The 17,779-nt window shown below is 37.5% G+C and overlaps 3 protein-coding genes across 5 annotated transcripts in view; 1 reads left to right on the forward strand and 2 right to left on the reverse strand.

Annotated features, from left to right (window-relative positions):
* Positions 1–4,744, forward strand: part of LOC111782820 (putative 3,4-dihydroxy-2-butanone kinase) — a 28,098-nt gene extending 23,354 nt beyond the window's left edge. For both annotated transcript variants that reach the window (XM_023663630.2, XM_023663631.2), the window contains one exon: positions 4,351–4,744. In XM_023663630.2, coding sequence (XP_023519398.1) covers positions 4,351–4,476 — 126 coding nt within the window. In that variant the 3' untranslated portion in view covers positions 4,477–4,744. The remainder of the gene's footprint in view (positions 1–4,350) is intronic.
* A 1,312-nt stretch (positions 4,745–6,056) lies between these two features.
* LOC111782455 (protein indeterminate-domain 16) lies at positions 6,057–9,031 on the reverse strand. 2 transcript variants are annotated; one of them, XM_023663205.2, is made up of 5 exons: positions 8,370–9,031; positions 7,853–8,252; positions 6,893–7,605; positions 6,597–6,735; positions 6,057–6,471 (listed from the first exon to the last, which is right to left on the reverse strand). In XM_023663205.2, exons 1-4 carry the CDS (start codon positions 8,488–8,490, stop codon positions 6,707–6,709), a joined length of 1,263 nt encoding a protein of 420 aa, XP_023518973.2. In that variant the 5' UTR covers positions 8,491–9,031; the 3' UTR covers positions 6,057–6,471; positions 6,597–6,706. The 2 variants fall into 2 exon arrangements, with proteins under 2 accessions (XP_023518973.2, XP_023518972.2); XM_023663204.2 differs by lacking the exon at positions 6,057–6,471 and having other exon boundaries at positions 6,607–7,605; positions 8,370–9,026.
* A 3,240-nt stretch (positions 9,032–12,271) lies between these two features.
* On the reverse strand, positions 12,272–16,742 carry LOC111783277 (transmembrane 9 superfamily member 3). The gene is made up of 7 exons (XM_023664195.2): positions 16,260–16,742; positions 15,608–15,648; positions 14,933–15,515; positions 14,678–14,815; positions 14,419–14,575; positions 13,856–14,340; positions 12,272–12,837 (listed from the first exon to the last, which is right to left on the reverse strand). The coding sequence occupies exons 1-7, from the start codon at positions 16,409–16,411 to the stop codon at positions 12,618–12,620; spliced, it is 1,776 nt and encodes a 591-aa protein (XP_023519963.1). The 5' UTR covers positions 16,412–16,742; the 3' UTR covers positions 12,272–12,617.
* Positions 16,743–17,779: the final 1,037 nt, after the last annotated feature.

The following is a 17,779-nucleotide window of genomic DNA, read 5'->3' on the forward strand; positions in this document are numbered from 1 at the left end:
GCCATGCAAGTATGAAGGGACAAAAAATTCAATTACCTGTTTTCTTTTTGCACCGGAGAACTCATGATAAGCCACCTTTAACAATGGTGTAGAGTTGCACAATAGGTGCAAAGCATTATAGCAATGGGCTAGAAGACGTCATGATTGCTTTTTTTTTTTTTTTCGTTTTTCTTTGAACTGAAAAATAATGATATATTAATTTCCTAACTCTGATTATCTCCAAAGTCACTAAAGTTCTATACACCCTAACCACACACATTACCAAAGTCACTAAAGTTCTATACACCCTAACCACACACATTACATAGGCCGACAATTATAGTTTTTGGATAACAAGGATCTGTGACCCTTCTAGATATCAAGAAAGACCATTGACTTTTGGCTAACGACTTCAATATCTCCCTGTGAGAACATGAAACATCCAGAGGAAAAGTTGTCCAAGGCATGAGACAGATAAATAATTTAATAAGGGAGGCTGAACTCATTGACCTTCCCTTCAGTTAATGGGCTCTATATCTAATCAAACAACAAATTTCCACCTACACCTACCTTTATACTCAACGACATATTTCTGGCTACAGAAAGTACTTGGAAAATTTAGTAACGTCGATGTCCAAAGACTGCAATGAACTATATATGACCGCTATCCCATTGTACTTTCCATAGGGGGGGATAGGCTCCAACAAAACTCGATTACCTCATAAACTTTTAAAAAATGTTGGAACATTATGAGAGACTATCGTGGGAGTGTTTTTAGAGTTTTTTTCTTTCCAGAATGGAGTTATTAATGACAACCTAAACGACGCATACATTTGTTTGTTCTCTAAGAAAATGGATGACCGCATTGGGCAAACAATGAAATGAAAGATTAAAAGAAAGATTTATGCCACACGGGGTCTTCGACCAGAGGATCCACTATCCCATTGTCTATTATAATGCATAGATTGCCTTAGTTGCCTACTCACAATGGCGAAATAAGAAGGCCAAATAAAGAGCTTTCAGGTAGGTAACAAAGGCTTAAAAATCAACTACCTTCAATTTTTTTTAGTGATACAATCCTCTTCTCTGATTGATTTGATGCCTCTTCTACAGACAAACATGATCAAGACGGTAAAAACATTCTAAAGATTTACCTACAATACGGTTGTAGAAAGAGTGAATGATCAAATATGTACCTAGGATTACCCTTAAGAAAACCACAAATTCTTTTCCTTAGGAAAGACTATTATTTAAAAATAGAAAGGAAATTGTCAACATGGTCATCATGTTATACTTCCAAAGGTAGAAGGCTCACCCTAATACAAGCATACTATCCAACCTCCCTACTTACTACATGCCTCTATTCAAAAAGTGGCTACGGATATAGACAATAAAGAAAATTTGTATGATTGTAAAGAATCGGGCGGAATTGCAAAAGAGAAGGGAAAAGATCTCCGACCAAGAAGTATATTCTGTTGATCCAAATGCACCTCGGTCAACGATAGCGATAGCGAAAAATTACTCAGAAGCTATTTGTAGACATATGATTTTTCACCTTTTTCGATGGAATATCATAAACCTCCCCATAGAGGGAGGACTTGGTCTATTTTTTATAAAGGATAAGAACCAAACTTTCCTCTCACAAAATAGATATGAAGATTTCGTCACAAAGAAAATTTCTTCTAGAGAAAATTTTTAAAGGCTAAATATTCTTCTATCTCATGTACAAATCAACCTCATCCATCTTCTACCCTACAAAGGGGGCAATGGTAGTACATTAAAAAAAAAAACTAAAACTTTATCACCAACCGAATTTTTCATAAGGTGGGTGATGGAGGAAGCACATCACTGAAAACAAACCCTTGGATTGAAAATATCAGCTAGCCCTGCGGTATCCACTTTTGTGTAGACTCTCTCATAACGAAACGATCCCAATAAAAGAAAACATGAAATATTGTCAATAATTTCTAGGACTTAAAGCTCGGTAGAAACCTAATGGAGACCGAAGTACTCACAATATTGACACATTCCTCGGCAAGTTTGGCTTACATGATACTAAAAAGTTTACACCATTGCTTATGAGAAAAACTGCAAGAGAAACGGATAATTCACCCAAATGTGCTTATAATATATGTTATTTGTTTTTGTTTTTTTTTTTTTTTTTTTGTAATTGTACATTTTTATAGTTTAGAATTTTCTTGTTATCTATATATTTGATTCTCTTATATGAAATATGAAGAGCATTCTTTTAATACTGAGTGACATGGTGTCAAAGCCACCTCTAGGCTTTAGATTTCTCTGTTGGTAATTAGGGTTTCCTTTCTTCTAGTGGGGCTAAGGTTTGAAGTTTAGATCATCAAATTAGAGTGCCTATTTGTTATCACCATCCACCCATGGAGGAGTGACGCCGTTAGGAGATTGGGATCGCCATCTTCATTTGTTAGAAATTGTCGCGTGTGAGACACACATGCTACTAGATGTCCCATATGCTTATGTCGTTAGGTGTCACAATCGCACTTTTTTTATAACAAAATGGCGATTATTTGGCACGTGTTCTATCCTAACGAACAAGTCAGTTATATGAAAAACGGGTTTTGCAGACAATCTCGACGTAGTCATAAGTCTCGGTTCACTTTTTGAGAGAATGTTTTATAAAACGTGATCGAGAAAATGAGTGGAAAACAATTTGAAAAAAAACATGGTCGGCAATTGCATTGAAAATATGTGGGCAAGAGAGTTTACAACACTTGGTTGGGGGAGGTTTAATGACTACTTGGTCCCCTAATATATTTTGAGAAGGAGAAATGATTTTGCCTGAGATGGCACACTTACCAAAATTATAATAATGAAGTAATACAACCTGGAATCAAGATAAAAGAGTTTGGCATGACATAAACATGCTGCCACGGGCAACACACTTTGGACAAACATGATCATAGCACTATGCACGGACAAAAAAGGATTTGGCATGATATGGACGTGCGGTCATGAGCAACACGCCTTAGACAAGTAGGATCGTAACACTATGCACTGACGAGTGCAGAGCACGTGGTTTATTTTGTGTTCTTGACCAGTCTGTATACTTGGATTCGCCAAAACCCAATTGGGTGTGAGGATATTTGGTGACTAGTCAGGTTTTTTGTCTTTGGTTTTTTGCCGTTCAGATCTGATTTTTTTTTTTTTTTTTTTTTTTTTTCTATCATCATTTTATGTATCCCTAATGTATGAGATGTCTAAATTAATTTGATTTCTTTAGAGAATTACATTTCGTTTTTATAGGAAAAGACTAAATCTAAATAGATAAATAATTTAAATTTCCTAAATAATAGTAGTTAACTAAATCTAATTACTTCCCACAAGTATCCTTCCGACAATATCGAAAGAGTTCCCCTCAAAGACAGCGTTACTATGCTTGAAGTTGTACTATTCAATCTTATCTACGCAACATTGATATGGACGATCATATCATTGATGATCCACAAGATACTGACACAAAGTGGCTACATTCAAATCAAGAATTAAATTGGTAGTGAAGTAATTGATCAATCCAAAATCCTTCCCAAATTCATCTCCTTCAGCATCAATCCTTCCTCGTCCACCTGTTACTCAAGTGATGAGCTTCCAATTGTCCTTCGTAAAAGTAAACGCATTTGTACTTATCCTATGTCTTCAGTTGTTTCATATAACCCATTGTCCGTTACCCACGTACTCTTTTGTTACATCCTTCGGTTCTTTGCCCCTAACTCTGATCGGAAGATATATCTCATCTTGGTTGGCGAAACACAATGTTTATGAAGTTAAATGCTTCAGATGATAATAGTTCTTGAGCTTTAGTATCTCCTCTAACATGAAAGAAGGAAATTTGGTATGAATAGATGTTTGTAATCTAAGGTTAACCCTACTAGATCGGTTGAAACAATTTGTTGCTAACTGCCACGCTGAACTATGTAGGATTGATTATTTTGACACCTTTTTCTCCGGTCGACAGCCTACACAAGCCATCAAATTTTGGAAACATTCCTTAAAAGTGAATTATAAAACAAAGAAAACCCGAAAAAGAAGCAGTGTTTGCAAGTTTGATATTTGAAAATCAAATATAAAAAATTAAATGGTTATTAAAAGTGTTCATATTTTTTTGCATGACAGACGAACGTAGTACCCATAACTTACAAGGTTCTTTCCATCCAAACTCCCAATATTAATGATCGGGTTTAAAGAAATTCTTCTATGTGAACATCGATAAAATGGGGATAGATATATCTTTGTGAGAAGGGTATTTGATTGAAATGAGGGATATTATGTGGTGATGTATTACGTACACAATTGTGGATCTTTTCTTCCATGCTTACCGTTTTGGGATGGCTTGTGTAGGCTGGCCGTTCGTCCTATGTATTTGGAGAACTCCTCGCAGCAGTTCCAGATCCAGGTGCAATGGGCGCTGCAGCATGGTACAAAGCTGCGGCTATGGCTGTCAGGGACAAGAGCCTGCACACTTGACCGTTATTATTTCTTTAGTTTTTAACCATATTTTGATACTTATGACATGCATTTCTTAAAACTTGTTATTGAATTTTTTAAAAAAATCTAACTTTTGCATAATGCCGAAAAGCAAATTCATGTGGGGGGAGATTATCATAAATCATGTACTTGAACATGTGGAATGGATTTGAACTTTTGTGGAGTCCCTTCTCCAAAGGGCATTATTGTTATCTACTTATATAATTACAAGTGGTGTGGATACAACAACCCCAGGCTTAAAACTTAATAGTCTTCCCCTGGTGTAGATGGACGTGTTTATATCGTTTCTTTTCTTCTCATTCCTCTCCGACCCCTTCCTCCTCTCGTTTTTTCTTTTCTTCTTTTTTTCCCCCTCCTTTTTCACTATCTCCATGATACTCCAGATTTGGAACCAGAGATAAAGCTTGCATGGACCTAAATCTAACTCTTGGTTTGGAGAAATTATTCGATTGTATCATTTTAGTTAATAATTTTGCACCGTTGAGTGTATTAAAAGAAAAACATAGAAGTGTCTCAATCAGATTTTTGAATCCAGGATTTTATAAAGCAACTGTGAAACAACATATTTGTAGTGGTCTCTTTTTTATTATTATTATTATTTTTTTTTTTTTCTATCAGAAGAGTCAAAGAAAGGGGTTCTAAAATTAAAAACTAATTAGGTTTACTTTCAAAATTGTCCATGAGAATTTGGTTTAAAGCTTAATTTCCAAGAAACACCCAAAATTAAAATCATGCAATTTCCTTCCTATGCATATACAATTTTTATTTATTTATTTTCAAATTTGAACAAATCTTCTCTCATTGATTCGAGATGTATATCTAAAAATTTGGAGACCAAATTTAGAGAGGTTAATTTTTTCTTGTGAGTTGGTCAAAATCTAAAATTGGGTACGCTTATGTTTTAAATAAATAATATTATACCAATACGATCAATTATTTAGGGTTCCACTGCACATGAAGAATTGATTAAAATGAAAGAGTTAGAACCAAGAAGTATATTGAATGGATTATATTATTCTCATTCCTATTCCTACGATTATTATTATTATTGTATATCTTTATAATATGCATGAATTAGAAGAAGGTGCGGAAGCAATAAAATTTTGAGTATAACTAAGTTGTGAAGAGCAGCAGTTGAATAGAATATAATTATTAATGGATGGAAAAGCGGTTGGTTGAATCCATGGCTAATATGGTACTCTGAGGGCTTGGTGGCGCAGCTTTCAACATTTTCTGAATTCATGTGGGCAATTAGTTGGTGGGGAAAAGAAAAGAAAAGAAAAGATGGATAACCCTAGGTGCAGGTGCAACATTGAAGGGAATAATATATGAAATGAGTAACCCTACGTGCCCAGTAGGACCCAGGGTTGACCAAAGTTTTGACCCAATATATATATATAAAGGTAATATTTTGGAAGGAAATGTAATTATTTGAAGTGTGCCTGCCTGGAAACAAGAAGATGGATGAAAAGGTCACGGGGGTTTCAGTGAATAATGCATGCAAAAAGGTGGTCTGGGTTAGAGAACTTTTGTCAAAGTTGATAAAGGTTCAGAGGGCCTTTGTTAACACTGTTACTCTTTATTCATTTCAACCAAAGTATAAGAAGAAGGGAGCGCTGATTCATATGTGGGTTTGGAAAGAGAAATGGTGTCTGGTAGTTGAGTTGAGAGGGAGGAGTGCAGGCTGATTATGCCATCAACTCCCCTTTACCAGAGTGGCACTGAAAAATAGGGCGTCTGTACATTTATCTCTCACTCTGTCCTCCTAGAGAAGAGAGAAAAAGACACACACACACACACACACACACACACACACACACTTTCCTATCTCTTTCTCTCTCCTCCTTACTTTTACTGACGCAATGTAATGATATTCAGTTATAAATATTGGTCTGTGCCGTTCTTAAATGCCCAAGAAAGAGAGTCGTATCCCTTCAACGCAGTGACATGACCAACACCCAATGCCCTCTGCACCTGCAATATACTCCAAACACTAAATCCAAAATCACCTATTATGAGATCAATTTTGTACTTCTTTTTTCTTTTTTCTTTTTTCTTTTATAAAAAAAATTAATACAAAGCAAACAAAAAATGCTTACCCATTCTATATTGAAGTCTGCAATAATTAATTAGCAAACTATCGGTGGGGGAAAAAAATTACAAAGCATCAACTGCCCAAGGGTACAACACTCCATCCCTCGACCTACAATCACAGCACTCTTTCTGCATATTTATTCACTACAAACATAAACAATAAAAATAAAGGAAGATTATTTATCAAGGAGACCATGAAAAAAAAAATGATCCATATACTATAATATAATAATATATGAGATGGGTAGGGAAGGGAAGGGTTAATTAGGTATAAGGGTTGCTTGATCTTTCTCTACTTCACCTTCGGTTGTAATGACTGAGGATACGTAACTGAATGCTACGGAAGTGTCATGGTCAGCGGGTGCAGTAGTAGTAGTAGTAGTAGTTGTGGGCTTGGCTTGAAATTGCTTCTGGCATGCTTGACAAGTGATCTCAAGAAGGGTTGAGTTTATCTGTTTTATTGCCGCTTGTTTAAGAGCTGTAGCCTTATCTAACTCCGCCTGTGCCTGTTGCCTCATCCTCTTTGCGTTCACGAATTCTTCCTCTGCCATTTCTATCTGCCGCTTCGCCTGTTGCCTTGCCTCCTCCGCGTACGCCTTCTCCGCCATTGCCTCTCTTAGCTCTTCCCGCGCTTCTTCTCTAACACCCCCCGGCCCCCGGCCCCCACCTTTCTCATCATCCAACAACTGCACCCTTTTCTTCTTGTCCCCAAAATCACACGACCCGATCGAAAGCTGTAGTTGCGTGGAAGAACCTTCATTTGATGTAGAAGTTGAGAGTTTGAGGTCTAGATTGTGATGGCTATTATTATTATTGTTGTTGTTGTTGTTGTTGATGATGGAGTCGTCGGTGGGGGCTAAGAAGATGGCAGTGGGTGGCGCCGTGAAGTTAGCGTCGCTGGGTGGGCTTGGACTGGAAGCCGTTCGGGACAAACACGCGGGGTGGAGGGTTTGGGATTCTTGGCGGAGATGCCCCATATTGCAAGCATCTTGGTGCTCTATAAAGCTCTCCACCCTATCACCTCAATTAATTAATCCAACTACGTGTATATATTTATTTATGCCGCCTAAAACCCAGTATTTAACTAAACACATGGTTCATCACTTCTAATGCTAAATATGAATTGAATTGATAGTATTTGGTGTGAGGAGGAAATCTGGGAAACGTTGACATAGAATTAAATAATGTTAAAAGGGGATGAAAAAGATTGGATTTGCGAGAAACAAGGGAGAAAGGGTGCAGAAGAAAAGATGATGAGTACCTAGAGAAAACGCGGCCGCAATCGCAAGAGTGGCCACGGGTGCCACAGGTTTTGAGATGGGCCTTGTAATCAGACTGAACGGCGTAGGCCTTGGAGCACTTTTCACAAACCCACTGCTTGTGGTTGCTGTGCTTTCTTCGGAAGTGCTTCTTGATGCCAACCAGATCGCCGAGGGCGTGGCAAGGGTCGTGGTGCAGACAGCTGGGCTCCGGGCAAACGAAAACCCTTTTCCGCACAACAGGAGTCTCCCTCTTCAACAGCTTCCAAGGCACCTTATGCCGCCGTCTGTGCATCTGTAGGTTCTGGTCCCTCTGGAACCCCTGGTTGCAGATCTCGCACACGTACCGGTCCGATTCTAGAAGTGTTTTGGGGGAGAGAGACACCACCTCTGCATCAGGATCTGCGCGCGCGCGCGCGCACACACGCACACACACACACACACACATTACCATCCATCTACTCACTCACAAACTTTACTTCCTTAAACCTAAAATCTTAAAATCAGAAATTGGGTTACCTGGGGTGCCCGCAGGCCTTCTTTTCCTCTTGTTGCTGTTGCTGCTTCCATTTTCTAAGCACGAGTAAGGCTCCGAAGAAGGAAGAGAGAGGGAGGCCGAGGCGGGTGTATTGGCTATCATGCCAAAGTTTTGAAGACCCAAATGATATCTCTTCAGTTGTGTGTAAATAGGAAGGAAGGAATAGATAGATATGAGATGTGAGGGTTGTTTTATAATATGTTTTGTCGAAGGGGAAGGGGAAGGGGAAGGGGAAGGGGAAGGGGAAGGGGAAGGAGGATGGGGCTACCACCTTCCCTCTCCTTGTTTTCTTCTAATAATCCTCATCTTCAGCGGCAAACACACCCCCACAAACAAACAAACAAAAACAAAAACAAAAACAAAAACAAAAACAAAAACAACACAAACTTCATTACGATCACTCCCAAACTCCTAAACAATACAATACGCCTACTCTGCTGCCCTTCTCCCGCACCCGTTAGAATTAAAAAGCGGAAGAAGAAAAGGGTGGGCGGGTGAATGGGAGGGACTAATTAAAATGTGTGGAAAGAGAGGAACAGCTTTTATAAAGCTCACACTGAAGATGTTGTAAAGTAAAGTCAGGTTCCAAGGAGGACATGGTCGTGAATCAAATCATAATTCCCTCCCCCCAGACGCTCATCATTAAACAAAACCACTTACATCTAATCACATATGAAAGATGCATATTCATTAACAACACAATTAGCATGAGTAAGATGATTGTTCTGTTCTGTTCTGTTCTGTTCTGTTCTGATCAATAATCATTTTGTTTTAATATCCTGTGGGGACGAGTGGTGGGCCGTGAGTTGTCACCATCATGGGCTTCCTCACTTCCTTAGTGGGTTGGGCCGAACCTTCTCTCCCTCATCCCCTAATTACCTCCATGTCCTTTTCCCTCCTCTCTCATTGCCTTCTCTTTGTCTACTTTCGTCTACTCTCATTATATGTTTTGTTCACTTTTATATGTTTGCTATCTTTTACTATATTATTCCAACCACTCTTTTATCTTCTTTCTATTTTCTTTTTCTCTTCTAACTCATTGCTTCTGCTTATTTGAACATACGTAGCCAAATATTAACTTCAGGGGGATCATAAAAGTGGCTAAATTATTAGTGAATGAAAAGGAGGCTTAGAAGCATAATTTTGGTTGAGGAGTGAATGAATGAATGAATGAATGAATGAATCTAAGGAGGTGGTGGAGGGGATGGGAGGGGACAATGGTACGTGGGTGCTTGCTTTTTCATGTCCTCTTTCCTTTGGGACTACACTCATAATCTCTTACATTTGTTCCCATTTCTTTTTCCACCTTTCAATCCACTTCCTTTCTTAACTAAACTCATTCTCCAATCATAATCATTACACTGTTTCTATTACTTTCTCTTCTTTTTTTTTTTCTTTCTTTTTTTTTTTTTTTTTATCAATCTATGCTTCAACTCCCACATTCCTATCCATTAATCTACACTTGATTATACATATATATATATATATATATATATATATATATATATATATATATATATATATATATATATATCTCTTCATCAGCTTAACCATAGGACAAAAACCCAGAGCCGCTATCCAATGGGCCATCGGGGTCCCAACGGATGAATACTTATTTTTATATGAGAAGATATGATGAGAGGAAAGAAGCAACACAAGATTGTTTGTAGTAATATGAGGATGGGCGAATAAGATGTGAATTAAGGAAGAAAAGCATTTCATAATGATGTATATAAATTGGTTTGCATTATGGGAACAAAAGAAAAGCCAAGAAATTAAAAAAAATGAAAATGGTTGGTTGGTTGCATTAAGCCACTGGTTGAGTGGAGAATCTATAACCAAACTTGAGTCACAAGCCTGCTCTGCTCTTTTCACAAACTCCACTTTTTGTTTTCCTTCTGATCGATATTCTTTTAGCTCAAAACAAGATAAAACCCCTAAAAGCAGATAAGACGACCGACTAACATCCTCCATTTATTTATTTATTTATTTATTTATTTATTTATTTTATTATATAAACTACACTTTTGTTTTTCAAAAAGGGGATGTGTATGTAAAAAATAAACAAAAATAATTGAGAGAATTATTGAGAAATAAGAAATAGAAACAGTAAGTGGTATTCAGAGAGAATATATTTGGAATTAAAGAAGAAATGAGGTAGCTATATATGGAAACATCAAATCATGAGAGACAGGAATAAAAAGAAAAATAAGAAGTTGACATATAAGTTGTGTTGTGTGATTGGGGCCATATAGAACGAATGAATAATAATACTAATAGTACAAGAAGGGGAAGGTTGGTACATATCAAAAATTGAAATGGAAGTTAGTGGTTGATAGATGAAGGTGGAAAAAGTAAGTTTGTATAATTAATTAGAGCAATGGAGATGGGCAATGGGCATGCAGAGAAGCAGATGCATAGGAGAAGAAGAGCCTACCCCCAACCCTGTGTTATTATTATCTATATATATATTGAAAAACGTCAATTAAAATGGGAATTTTGGAAGAGACAAATACATATTGGTGGATGATTTGTGTATTAAGGACAGGATTGAAGAGGGAAGGGTGTGGGATGTCGGGTTTGGGCTTCTACTTCTTGTCGAAGGATGATTACAAAAAAAATTAAAGAAGCGGGCATGTGTGTGTGGATGTGGGTTTCTCTCTTTTTATCTTTTTGGTTGTAAATGTGTAGCCTTTTCTTGGAAGATGACCTTTTAGTCTCCATGTGGCTCTCTATCGCCTTTCACTTCCAGTGTCATCTCACATGCAACACAAAAACACGTACACCCCTTTGCAAATATATGAATGCTATAATTAAATTAACATTTTAGAAGAGTGGCGATAACATAAATCTTCCATGCAACCGAGTGACACCCCAAAGGCATTCCATTCCAAGTAAAGTAAAAAGAAACAAAAAGCGGTGTGCAGAGAAAAGAAAGGAAAAGGAAAAAGAAAAAAAAAAAAAAAGCTGAAGCAGTGAGTGGGTCTGTGGTAAGCAAAAGCATGGCATGCAGTAGGCTCTGGGTGAGGGAAGGATTAATAAGCATATATTTAGGGTTTAGATGAAAGAAAGAAATAAAGAAATAAAGAAAGTTGGGGGCAACAAAGGGTAATCATCAACTTGGGGTTGCAGCTGGGGGCCCATGGAGGTTACGGTTAGGCATCTCTTCTTTCTTTCTCTCTTTCTTTCTTTCCTTCTTTCTTTCCTTCTTTTTTATGTTGTAAAGTTGAGAGAGAGATGAGTAGCGATGACTCAAGAAACAGACCATGTGAGTGGGGGAGGGAAACTCATATCATCTTTTAAATCCAAAAAATACATCTTTTTTTCCACCCAAATTAATTATTAATTATTAATTAAACCCCTAAAAAGTCAAACCTCACTTCATCCCAATTATATATATAATTTAATACTAACTTCGATTATGTCTCTCATAAATCTTTGCAACTTTTGCTTTTACCCTTAAAACTATTTTTTTTTTTTTATTATTATTATTATTATTATTTTGGATCCCCAGTTTTCCAGTACATTTGTTTGGTTCATTCGTAAGCCCAAAACTTCAAGTCACCAACCTGGTCTGCTTAATAGAATTGTGGGAGCCCATTCCGGAAGGAGAATTCCAGTTGCAAAATTGTTCGGGCCAAACATATAACTGCAACGAACAACACATACACATACCTGCATTGCACGAATAGTGTGAGAGTACCCACAGGCCATTACACAAATTTCTTGTTATTATTATTGTAGATGAGATGCGGGCAGGGCAGGGAACCTATATCCAAACACATCGTTGAAGGTTTCTATGTCATTTGGAACTGTTCTGAGTTTGTTCAACTGAAACTACTTCGGGTTTAAATAAAAAATTGAGGAACTGACCCACCAAAAATGAATTCAATTTCTGGACGAGTATTTCATCATAAAAGAGCGTTTGACACTTGAGAGGAAGAACAATAATGTATTGGACAAACTTCAGATTAAAACAAAAGCGTTGCAACTATTATACTGGTACAAACTCCGTCCCCAAGTTCGTGTCTGGCACCATCATCCATCCTGTCACCATACTGCTCAGCTCTTAGAGCATAATATCTAAACAAATTGCTGTCATGTCACCAAGAAGACAAAAAAAAAAGGACTGCTGCAGGTAACTTTTCTACATAGAAACCTATGAATATGAAAAGTTAAAAGAAACATGACTCTGTCTTCTCAGCATTAAGTGATGGGTGGTACCAGGACTACTCGCACTTGATGGATCGATATATGTGGCGAACAAAAAGCAAAGCTGCTCGAAAACCAATAGCTCCAAGCATCAGGAAGAAGCCATAGCAGACACAGGCCATGTAGCCAAAGAAAAACGATGTTTGCATAAACCCAGACATATCAGAGCGAGCATAGTAGTAGTACAAACAATACGCATAGATAAATAAGCCAGTTGACCCACCGCAAAGAAAAGATCTGCAAACGAATGAAGTCAAAGGAACAAATTAATCATGGCTTTATATTCCAAGTCACAGTGCTCGAAAGGTCTACATCAATAGTTCTATGGTATATCAAAGATTCAAATACCTACATAAACTGCCACCTCATCCAATATTGAAAATACCAGCACGTAAATGCAATCTAAATATATTAGTATTCATGGATAGATGTTAAATCTGACGTCTGTGTCATGGTCTAAGCGAAATGCATTCCAAACAACGAATCATAAAGTAACAGTTGCACAAACAAAACACTTAGGTCTGTCACATTAACGACTACTATGAGAAATCTGACAGCTTTCAGTATTCATACAAACACCTTTCTTGCATGCTTAGGCAACCAACTTTTTTTCAAAGTAATCAAAGCTACCAGAAGAGTAATGTTCAAGACAGGGGAAAAAGGGTGATGATAAGCAACTATAAAGCACGGAGACGCTAATATAGGAGAAGGATCAGTGTTCGGACACATGTCCGACACGCAAAATTGCGTCCCCCCTTGATTATTATTTTTTTTAATTTTGGAAACGCAGTGCGTCACAGACACCCATATAAAAACCCAAATGGCCAAACCTGATCGGCAGCGTTGGCGGAGGTGGTTGGCAGCACATAGACAATCGGCCGTAGGGAAAGAAAACATGATTCTTTTTTTTTTTTTTTTTTTTTTTTCTTGGAACGACAATCATCCTGAATGACTATCATTAACTTTTCAGAATTTTTACCTTGTAAACAAAATTATTTCTCATAAATGCCATGTTCAACAAGAAATCATGTCATAATTAATGAAACAGGCTTCATCCTGCCTCTATTATCATCAGAAAATTGGAGCAAAAAAATGAACAAAAATAATATCCACTTGAATTATTCTACAAATAATTAGGATTATAATTTATAAGCTTGAAAAAGGATGAAAAGGACGCACACATGACAAAAGTTTCAAAATTACTAAAGAATGTAACTAATCATTAGCTAGCTACAAAGGGGCAGTAGTTGCATACCTCCACCACCATTCATGATCCTCGGCAGCAAGTTGGAAGTATGTTAATGCCACAGTAATGAATGCCGTAACTATCAGGAGAATAATGAAGACAAGAAACAAGATGCTGTATATGGTGTAAATCCTGTGGCCCCACACACTGGCAAATATGTAGTATAACTCAATGTATATGGCACTGAAAGGAAGGAATCCAGCCATTGCCATCTGTGGAATTGTCCCACGGTACCAAGGCAGAGGTGGAATCTCTCTAGGATATTTAGTGGTACGCACTGGAGCTTGAAATTCAGCCTTGCTGTTTTTTCCAGCAATTCCACCCAACACCAGCAAAGGCGATGTTACAAGAGTCCATATGAGAACTATGACAACAATAGTACCAAAAGGAAGGGCAGCAGTTGCTGTATAGGCAATGGCAACGGTATTTAGAAAGCAAAATGTCAGAAAAAGAGGCCCACAGAAAAGGCATCCCGTCAACAGTAGATTCCTAACCTATCATTTAGAAATCAAAGACCTTGTTAGCCCAAAATACTGAAGTAATTGAAAGAAAATAATTCAAAGAGAAAGTACCCAGTTTGTTCCCTCGAGCTGGCAGTAAAAGGAAGTTGCGATATAGCCAGCAATCCCAGATGTGAGAGCATAAATTACAACTAGTGCAGTGAATAATGCCCCTCGGTTGTATGGATAAAACACTCCAACAAGCGCAAGTATGAAAATGAACACTGTACTGTAGAATTTATGTACAAAGTGTCAACACAAAAATGTTGGGGATGGGGGAACCAGAGGTTCCTAAATAGTAGCTGTGATGGTTGACAGGACTATTACTTACAGTGTAAATAGTTGGGTACCAGAACCAAGACAGGCTGCAAAAAGAGACTTGTGTTTCGGGTACCTAAATACATCACCATGTATGTATTTCCATCCAGTCTCTTCCTGGTCCTCAGCTGATTCCTCATCATGGGCATATCTATATCATAGACACAGAAGGGTAACATACAAAGACACTGGCTCCCGTAGAATAAGGCACGAAATTGAAATGACAGGCAGAACAAACAATGGAAAAAAGAACATTAAATCTTCTTACTTGACAAAGTCATTTTTAAGCACTCGCATAAGAATGGTGGCAAGAAATCCAGTAAGGAGCAGGACAGTTACACATGAGTTTATAATTGAGAACCAATGAATTTCCAAATGATGAGGCAGTGACGACGATTGGGAGTACTTATCCATCCTATTCTCAAATGGGGTGGTTGTCTCCTTCCATTTTACAGTGTATAGAAATTCGACATCAACTTCCTTATCCTCTGTGAGATCAACAAGAGCATTGGGGTCCGTTCTGACATTTATTTCAACAACACGATCCTTGTTATAAAATATATCAAAATGGATATGCTTGTATAGGTAGTATTTGAAATCACTCGGTTCTTTTCCTTCCTTGTCAACCTTTCCTATGAAACCCCAAATTGGCAAATCATCATAATACATTTGAAAGTAGTAGTCCTTGTCTACTGCAGCACGGAATTTAGCAACGTCTTCCTTTGAAAGCTTTTTCTGGCAAACAGAAGTGGCATCCTTCTCCTGCAAGAAGTCAAGTTTGTATGGGGCACTAACTAAACGATCTCCATTTAATACTTCACCAAGAGCCTCCTTTTTCTCCTTCACGTCATCTGCAATTTAAATTCATATAATTGGTTATCCAAATTCCAACTAACAAATATCCTTCTGGAAGCTTGGGGGAATTAGCACAAGCGACACACACCTGGTACGCAGAATGGGAGATCGAAGTAGCGGTAAGTTTCACTGTCACCAAAAAAGAAAATGCATTATGTCAGATGAAGTGTCGGGTAGCGAATTACAACATCTTCTAACGCCTATGAAGCTGCATCCTATACTTTTCATAAGTTAGAGTCGCGAGTAAATCTTATTTCAATGAACCAAAATGAATCGACAAAAAAAAGAAAAAAAAAGAAATGAAGTTAACCCGTTAGCATGAAAGATGGAAATTCAAATATTCTAGCAAGAAAGCACGCCACAATACAAAAACAGGGAGGCTGTTACTTTGTTTAGGAATAAACAGAATATCTTGAAGACGGTATCTCGAGTGTCTTGAATATTCCCCATGTATTTACCGGTAGACGAACATTAAACAGAAAAAAAAAAATGCAGTAAGTTAGGTCGACGATTTAGCAGATCAGAAGTAACATTTCCGGTCAATGCATTGACTGCATAAATTAGCTCAGATCTGGGTTGAAATCATCAAATCAACAAGTAATTCAATCTAATGAAAGCTAGCGGCTACAAAATTATGAATCAAATAGTAGCGGAGGAGAAAACAGTGATGAAATGGTAGATCTTGTAAAAGAATGAAGAAGAGGGGCGTAAGGGAATTGAGTAGAAGAAGGTGGCATTACCTCGGATTATGAAATGGGCCAACTTTGTTAGCATAGAGAGGAACAGGATCTCCATCTTTATAGCGATGATCCGATCCATCAGATCTCACCTGAACAGATCCGCAGAGGAAAACAAGTAAGGCGATGAATACCACCGCCCCAAATCTTCCCATTGTGAAGGAAGCAGAGAGGTGGAAGCAGGGAGTGGTAAGAGAAGAGGAGGGAGAGAAGAAAGGGAAATGGGAAGAAAGGGATGGGATGGGATTGCGATAATGGGGGGTTTAGAAAAAATGAGGAGGGAAGAGAGCGTTTTAAGGTCGGAAGTCGATGAGGGGTTGGATTAAGGCTGGGGCTTGTTTGCTGGGCCTGAGCCTGAGACTGCGCTCACACGCCCACACACACTCGAACTGAAAGAGATGTGGCGTCGTTTAAAGACGTTTGATGCCTCACCTACGCCGACAGTGGCGGTCTTTGCAAGGCCACTTCTTCGCCCTTTCCTTCCTTTTACGCTTCCACCGTCTCTTTTCCCTAGTGTTTGACATTACCATCCAGCTTCTTTTTTATTTATTTATTTATTTATTTATTGCTATTTTCATCTTCATCCAACCATTTAATTCAGTTGGGTAACAATTTAATTATGTATTAATTCTTTCCATTTCTTTTTAACAACTTACAATTTCCCAACGCACCCAATACTTTCGTTCTACTCAAAACTTTTAATTTAGTAGAACGGTTTAACATAATTTAGCATCATTCACAAATATTCATCTTATAGTTTTAATTTTTATATACTAAAATAAACGAAACTTATTAAGTTGGTAGTTAATGACACCGTGAGATGAGATGACATTTCCACACTAGGAAGGAGTTAATAAATTGGATTATATGGTCTTTAAATATAGAAAAATTGTAACGAGTAGGAAAAGGTTGATATATATATATATATATATGTATATGTATTTTATTCTCTCTTGGGTTTAAGGTTTATATATAATTTATGTCATCTTAAAGAAAAAGAACCCCACCACTTACCCATAACAAGTCCACACAGCAGCTATAGAGTTAAAACTTAAAGCACAACTTGTTTTTGGCAAGAGAAAATAAGGCAATTCATTGCAATGACGCGTATATAATATTAATTAAAAGATATCGTCCCCAAATAACTAATATGATGGAAACATTTGGCATATATGGGTCCAAGATTATAAATGATGTTAAAAGTTGTTTGACGAGCTATTGAAATTTTTGTAGTGAAAGATATAAAACTAGTTTGAAAGTGATTGAAACGAATGTTTACATACTAGTTTAAATTATGGATATGAAGTCCTAAGGTTTGAGTAATGGATATTACGGTTCGCGGAAAGAGAAGGTTGGATTTGTGGGTCTAACAACAAAAATGAGCAGCAGTTCATTAAGGTGTGTGAACAACACAGTGGATGGAGCTAAGCAAGGGCGTGGGTTTGCTGGCAGACACCTAATTAAGAATTAAGAACCTGGACGAACTAAATTGAAAACAACAAAATGAATCTAACCTTACACCA

The sequence above is a fragment of the Cucurbita pepo genome, chromosome 20, assembly GCF_057944985.1.
Source record: "Cucurbita pepo subsp. pepo isolate OVF chromosome 20, ASM5794498v1, whole genome shotgun sequence".
Taxonomy (NCBI): domain Eukaryota; kingdom Viridiplantae; phylum Streptophyta; class Magnoliopsida; order Cucurbitales; family Cucurbitaceae; genus Cucurbita; species Cucurbita pepo.